The sequence below is a fragment of the Cariama cristata genome, unplaced genomic scaffold, assembly GCF_000690535.1.
Source record: "Cariama cristata isolate BGI_N322 unplaced genomic scaffold, ASM69053v1 scaffold5543, whole genome shotgun sequence".
NCBI classification, from domain to species: domain Eukaryota; kingdom Metazoa; phylum Chordata; class Aves; order Cariamiformes; family Cariamidae; genus Cariama; species Cariama cristata.
This window is the reverse complement of record NW_009608825.1, coordinates 3,571-11,018: the sequence shown is the minus strand read 5'-3', so window position 1 is coordinate 11,018 and position 7,448 is coordinate 3,571. Positions and strand designations below refer to the sequence as shown.

The following is a 7,448-nucleotide window of genomic DNA, read 5'->3' as shown; positions in this document are numbered from 1 at the left end:
AAAGAGTTGTCCTTCTCCCCCCACCCCCTGTGAGTAACCCATTCTTCCGTTATGGTTTTAATATGCATTTGTAATTACCTTTACTAAATAGCACACCGTAAAGCTTTGGGTTATATATTAAATGTAAACTGAAAGGAATGTAAACATATGTATTGTTAATTATAAATAGATAAGTAATGGCATAATAGATACAAAAAGTCTTATTCAGATGTATCAGTCATTTTACATTATCCACAAATTGTCGCATGGTAGAGTAGATTTTTGTCTGAATATGTGAATAACTTGATTGCGTTTATCTTTTTACATATTTAATAAAAAAATATATGTTAAAATCTGTCTAGCTCTAGAGACTATTCAAAACATTCTAAAGTAATACTTTTCTGGTTTAAATACATATTTTTGTTTCATTAGTGACTGCATGTGGCAGCAGGAAGAAAAAGGCAGCTGCTCTAAAAAAAAAAAGTCCCTTATTCCGTGTGTGTAGGCAGGATCTGTTTCCCCAAGAGCTCAGCAACTGTATCCCCTTCTACAAATCAAAAAAGAAAATGCACGTACGTATGTGCATGTAAACAGAACGTTCTTCTTTGCGGTAAATGCTTTCTGATTTCAGAGTACTAAATCTCTTCTTGTATCTCAGTTTTGATACAGCAAAAGCAAAACTCGCAGCAGCCAGGAGGTGAGGAGAGTCCTGTAGGAAGGGCACTGAAGCTGCCAGTGGACTTCCCTTGCAATGGCCAAGTATTCAGGGATGACCCTTCAGTGCAGTACCTAAAAGCCACCTACATTTTAGATTAAAATGTTAGCATTCTGGATGAAAAGGAGGAAGCTTCATTGTAATTCTCACAGCTCTGATCTTGTGCAGCATGAGCAACGTTGCCGCAGGAGTTGCGGCTGATTCTCCAGGGCTTTGAGCCTTGGCTCGGGACCTCTTTCTGCCATGAGCTGAAGCGACCTGGTTGTGTGCCACCAGCGAGAGGTCAGCCTGGGCCCCTGCTGCCTCCCGGTACCCCTGGGGCTGAGCCCCTGCCCAGCCCCACTTTGGGAAGGCTTCTGGTAGAGGAGGGCAGGATGAGGCAGGGACCAGAGGAACCCATTTCCAACCCAGGCGCTCAAACCTGGGAGAGCAGCGCTAGTTTAGTTGCTTTTCGTAAGACTTAGGGGGGAGGCACGTCTTTGGGCTAGCATGAATGCTCAACGGTATAAAAAAGAAGTTATATATTTTCCAGTTCAAATAGTTGAAAACTTTCTGCCATAATGTTGTGACCAAAACCAATTGTTGTTAGACTGTTGGGTCATCTGCATACCGTTATCTGACTTTGCAAAATAAATCTGTGACCATACCACCCTATGAAAAAGCATTTTTATTCCCGTTCATTGAACCAGTTACCATCTAAGATGGATAACAATTCAGTATATACACTGTGCAATACATGATCTGTTTTCATACCTGTCTTTATAGAGATTGTAGTGACAAGTTGCTTTAAAAAAGAAAAAGAATGTTATTTGCTGTGTCTTCATATAGAACATGAAAAAGCTGGCCGGAGTTTAATTTCCTTTAAAAGTGATACTGTGTTTCTCTTCAGAAAGGTACAAGTGCAGGCAGGTTGTGGCAGTTCAAGTTTTATAATTTCATTTAATGAAATATTTCAAAATACTCCATTACAGTGCATCAAACTGTGCCACTTCTGTGACCCTTATTTCCAATTGTTTCATAAATAAGTGCAAGACAGAGGGAAAAGGGAAGCCTGACAACAGAGTTCCTCCAGTGCAATCACATTCAATCCAGAGGTATTTTTGTGTATTTTATTCTACTTCTTTTCTCATCAGGACTTCCTCCAGAAACTTTTGGTGGACGGGTTAAGTACAAACTGCTGAAATAGGTGAGACTTTTGTGGCAGCGTATCTGGCATCGGATGTAACACTGAACTTCAGCGAGCAGTGAGATTGCTGGGTGTGTGCCTACCTCAAACTCATCGTTCCCCTTCAAACACAGAACTGTCTTTTTTAGCAACCTGCATTAAATAAACCTTGCTGTGAGAGAGGGAGTCCTTGGGCAGTTAGGGAGTGCCTCCGTGGAGACCCCACACTCCCCTCGCATCATGCAGGGCCACCCCAGCAGCGAGGAGGAAGGCTGGAAGATGCCTCTCCTTGTTCCAGCTGCAGCCCTGGAGCTGGACTGCAGCGGTGCCGGAGGGCGCGGGAGCCTCCCTTCCCCGCAGGAGTCTCGGCAAAAGCTCCAAACCAACCTTAACAAGACAATCTGTGTTCTCTGCCTACCACGAACCTTCAGCTGCTGGAGCTGTGACTGTAGTACGATGTTCACTTGGGGGGTGGGACCCTCAGCATCCTTGTTTGGTAGGTGGAACGTGCATACTTTCAAACCGTAGGAAACTTTGCAAGTCGGTGAGGCATTTCTGCGTGGTGAAGAGGGGAAGGTGACGTGCAGGCTGATCCCCTGGTACCTGCGGTAAGGGTTGCCAGGGAAATCAGCCCTACCGACGTTGTGGTAGGGCAACTACCATAACAGGCGGTACAAACTTAGATTGAAGCCGTTCACGAAGATATGACTAGTCAGTGCTTGGCTGAAAATATTCATAGGAGGTACCGATGTAAGGGTACGTTAACTGGGGAAAAACTGATCAGGCTAGTGATAAAGCCAGAGAAATGGGCTAAGAACTGAAAAAGGTGAACTTAAGGCGAGGCAGCTCAACAGCTACGCTTCTGCCCTGCGTCTGGCAAGCGAGATAGTTAACTAGTTAATAAACATGCCAGTCTGTCAATCACATCCCTCTGTGCAAGAAATGTAATGCAACGCTTACCTTGGGGGAAGTGGACAGATTGTTTCATTAGTGCTTCAAGGCCACAAAGTCCCTCTGGCTAGGCAGCATATGAAAAGAGATGAAACTCAAATTCTTACTCCTTCCTCCAGGGCACGCAGAAAACCTACATATATTATAGATGAAGTGAGCAGCTTACATCTGCATGCAAATGCATAATATTTAGAAAAAAAAAAAATTCTTATCTCTTTTTTTTCGGTCATTATCTAGACCCGCAAGAATTTGTTCCAAGCACACAGGCAAATAATGATTTGTGTAGCATTTTGCACTCATAGATGATGTCTGACTAACTAGTTTCGCAGTGAAATATGAGAATCTTCAAAGGTTTGTTGGCCAAATTTATTCTCAACTCACGACCTTTGTAGGGTATATTGCTTGTTGCTACTGAAATATCAACAATATGCTTGTTACTGCCTAGAAAATAAGTATAAAGTCCAGCTGCTGCTCTACGGACTCTGCATTTCTGACAGATACAGGTCAGCTGAGACTCATCCTAACGCTGGGGAAAAAAAATCATATGTTTCAAAAACGCTTTACTGTACCCATAGCTTTCTGAGCTCATTCTCTTCTCTTCACGCATTCGTTTGACGTGAGAAGGCTGACTGTGCGTAAGCCCTTCAGGAGGTTGTATGGAAGAAATGAGTTGTGAGAAAATAAACATGGAAAATGGAGGGGGCATAGCTGTCTGAGTGGGAAGGACATACAGGGAGGGTTTGCATCGCTAGGGTCGTTGGGCAAAACCAGTGCTGGGTATAAACCATCAAGGATCTCATGTAACCCAGCATGGATTTATCCAGGACTTTGGACAAAGCGGCAAGGAGGAGGAAGACAAAAGCTTCAGAGGGTAGTAACACGGCATTAGTGAAGAGAATAAATATTAGCAGCAGAACAACTTTGTAAACCCTTCTCTGCTAGACAGGAATCTTCCTCTGAGATGAAGCATCTTGCTGCATAGCTCCTTGTCGCAGTGGTTCGGATATCCAGACCAGTCTATTCTTTGGTTATTTTAATCAGATTAATTCCAACTGTTTATCACATCAGAAGAGTTGCGAATCTCCACGTCAAGTGTTACAGTCTGATCATAGTGCAGGTGTTCACTCTTGGACACGTTTCTTCAGTGAGAAGATATAAATGTTGAAGTGCTTACTCAGCTGCCTCCCCTAAAGAGAAATCACGGAGATTAGCAACCAGTTTTGTACGTGCTTCACAACTCACCGTCTCTCTTCCCCCGGGACCCAGCCACAGTCCTCACATACTTGGGGACCTACGGGTACGTGGGGACCTACGGGTACATAGGGACCTACAAGTATTCAAGCGAGAGAGCTGTGGTCTTTACATTCCTCTTGCAGCACAGCGATGGGAAGTTCAGCCACTACAGACCAGATCCACAGATGTCATAAACTGTGACGGGGCTGGGCCCCCTCGGTCAGTGGTGAATTCTGACCAGGTATTTCCATTCTGACCTCCGCTGACTGGCCCGTATTGATGCTGGGGTAAAATCGACTGTGATGCCAGTGTCTGCTGACAAAAGGCTTCTCTCAAAGAAAAATATCCCAATGGTGTAGCTTAAATAAAAGAATACTGACCAGCTCCCTGTGAAATGACATCTTTGCTGTGCAAGGTCTTTTAGCTAAAAGCAAACCCCTGTTAAGACACTTTCCTAAGGATTATTTGACAATACTCTTTAGAAAGACGGCATTAACTGAGGCAAAATGAATTTAAGCAGTAATTCAGATGACAGTAAATGACAAAACTGATATCTAGCAGAGACAAAAATGCACTGGTAAAACTGAATGAACTGGAAAACCATTCATGTCTCCAGCTTGAGAGATGCTAACAGAGAGCCAAGAAAAGGTTAGAAACTGGGACAGCTATTTTGCTTGCAGATTCAAAGCAAAGCTAACCTTATTTTCTGAATTCTATTCATGTCACTTTGCATTTTACCTTCCTATTTTTGCAATGAAGTCACCTCAGCAAGAAGAAAGGGGAAAAAAGGGGTGGGAACATTCACGCCACGTGGGTCGACTGCTGCATCAAACCAGTCCATAAATATTCTCATTGTGATGGGTTTAAAGCCGAAACCATTCTGCTAACATTGGAATAATTCAAGTCACTGAAGTTGCTGCACGTGCGAAAAGGCACTGCCTGCAGCAAACTGACTTTTTTTTTTAACTTTACACTAAATAAAACAATACACAGGGAAAAAAAAAGAAAAAACAACCCTGTAACTGAACATTCAGGCTCCTGGAGACTGCCCCAACTAGGCAGCCCAGACACCCTTCCCAGAGCCCATCTCCCTCCCCGTCCCAGCGCCTCTCTCCCACGGCCACTTTGGAGGTGCCCACTCACCACGCAGACCCCGTAGTGCACGTGGGTGGCCGTGACCAGCGCAGTGAAGCCGATGAGCACCGCTTCTTCCATCCAGCCCAGCAGCCCGGAGATGGCCGCGTAGACCACCAACGCCAGCGGGAAGAGGAACCAGTGGAACAGCTCCGGCCGGGTGCTGCTCATCTGGCAGACGATCACCTTGCACTGTCGGAGCAAGAGGTGCCAGGTGAGAAGCGCTGGGTCAGCCCAAGGGTCTAAGCAAAAGAGCGCCCATTTTCTCTGCGGGTTGCTTTTGATGAGGCGAAAACAAGGCTAGAGTTCAAAGTGGGGCTTGTTTCTGGTGAGAAGACTACTATAGATAGATACACCTTTGTGCCTCGCTGTCTGTGAGCCTTCAAGGACTTTATTACAAGTAATCTAAAATACACACTTCTTTTCTGGAGACAGTGTTTTGACATGCTTCGCTTTATAAGCCGAAGCACATCTTCACAATAGGAGAGGTTGTTTGACATGTGCTTTCACACAGGCTCGTAAAGTTGCGATCCCAAATCAAATGTGCCACCACTTAATTGCTGGGAGAGCGCACTGGTATTTTAATGACAAGGCATGACAGAGATATATTCTGGTTCATTGTATAGAAGGGAGGGGAGGGAAGGTAAGACATGCCACTTTTAAAACCTGTTTTTCTTTTCTAGCACTCCTTCATGTACTAAAACACCATTTTCTTGGCTCGATCATGGCAGTGGACTCCCTGGAGATGTAGCTGGGGGCCCAGAGAAAGGGATCCCACTCAGAATGGCAGAAAAAAATGAATATATGGTACATACTTTAACTGAAAGCAATTAGCTTAATTTTACTGAGTTCTTGAAACGCAATGAGATGAACTCACTTGAAATTCAGCTTTTTAAAACCAGTTAAGCACACCTAAGTGTTTTACCTGGTTTAGATTCCTTAAGAAATGTGTCTCATACATCATGCCCTTTGCAAAACAAAAAAAAAGGAATTTAGGCACATCTGAAATATTTTATCGATTTAAGTTTCACTCAAAATTTAAATGTGGTTAAAAATAGATTTTATGTATCCTGAAAACAGTAGAAGAAAGAAAAAGTCATTCCCTGTGCAGTGCCTGAAATCCTACAACAGCAGCAGTAAGGGTCTGACCATAGGGGAAAGATACTGGCTTTACTGGCCGTGCTGTGGAAGCTGAAGAATCGAAAAGTAAACTATGAAAAAATAATTAACTTTCAATAATGCAAGAAGTAAGCATTTGTACCTAATGTAAATATCTTTGCTTACAATGCATTATCAGTATTGATTATGAATGTTTTGAGTAACACTAGTTTTATGAGTCCTTTGGGAATCATGCCAGAGGGTATCAGAAACTGCTAAAGCAATCTACATGCTATGATTTTTCTGGCTGAATAATTGCACCTGTCCAGAGGTTGGCTTTCACATTGCTTTAAACCATTATTACACCATGTTAAGTACGGTACTCAATTTTTTCATAAAGATTGCTTATTAATATTTGGAGCAATTCACCTTCAGTATATCACAGGACTGCAAAATGGACTATGCGTTGCACTCCTCCCTCAATTCCTTATTCCCCCTGGTCCTGAAGCACTGACTCACACTACAAGTGAGGCAAAACCAGCGTTAGGAGATGAAAGCGCTGGAGTCTGGAAAGGCCGACTGGAAAGAAAAGGTAAGGCTATGGGACTATGCCCTGTGCTCTTCCATCCCCCTCTCCTACATCGTGCAATGCTGCCCTGGCCCTGCTGAATTTAAACTCTAGCACCTGTGGTTTGTACCCCTGGGTAGGTCCTTAGCATCTTCTCTCTCTTCCCACCTCCCCTGGGGGGTTTCTCATGGAGCATGTCCCGAGTCGACATGGCCCCTGCCCATCAGCCAGCCACCACGTTGGCCACTGCGCTCCTGCTACGGGGATGGCTGACGATCCCCTCCTCCTGGGCTCAAACACACGCCTCTGGGGGCTTCCTAAGCGGGAGCTGTGACAGTTGTGCTCTGCGGTGAGGTCCTCAGACCTGGATACTGCCGAGACTTGCCCTACGAGCAGATCGCAAGGCAAGGTCTGAGCTTCTCGGCAAGAGGGGTGGTCAACCCATAGGCAGTCCTGCTGTCGGCCATGGGGACTGGGAAAAGAAGTCTTCCTCTCATGGCTAAGCAGCTTTCCTTTTTTAGGCCTTGGAGGCCTTTTTTCCTTAGTTTAGCCAAAACTGGTAGAAATGGCCCATCTTTCTGCCTGTTCCCAAGAGGCTGTCACCT

At 44.5% G+C, this 7,448-nt stretch overlaps 1 protein-coding gene across 1 annotated transcript in view; it reads right to left on the bottom strand.

Annotated features, from left to right (window-relative positions):
- Positions 1 to 3,931: 3,931 nt before the first annotated feature.
- The window catches only part of LOC104159398 (ethanolaminephosphotransferase 1-like), a gene marked incomplete at its 5' end in the record, with an annotated part of 5,796 nt that continues 2,279 nt past the window's right edge, over positions 3,932 to 7,448 (bottom strand). The window contains 2 exons of the mRNA XM_009697296.1: positions 3,932 to 3,997; positions 5,187 to 5,369. Coding sequence (XP_009695598.1) covers positions 3,932 to 3,997; positions 5,187 to 5,369 — 249 coding nt within the window. The remainder of the gene's footprint in view (positions 3,998 to 5,186; positions 5,370 to 7,448) is intronic.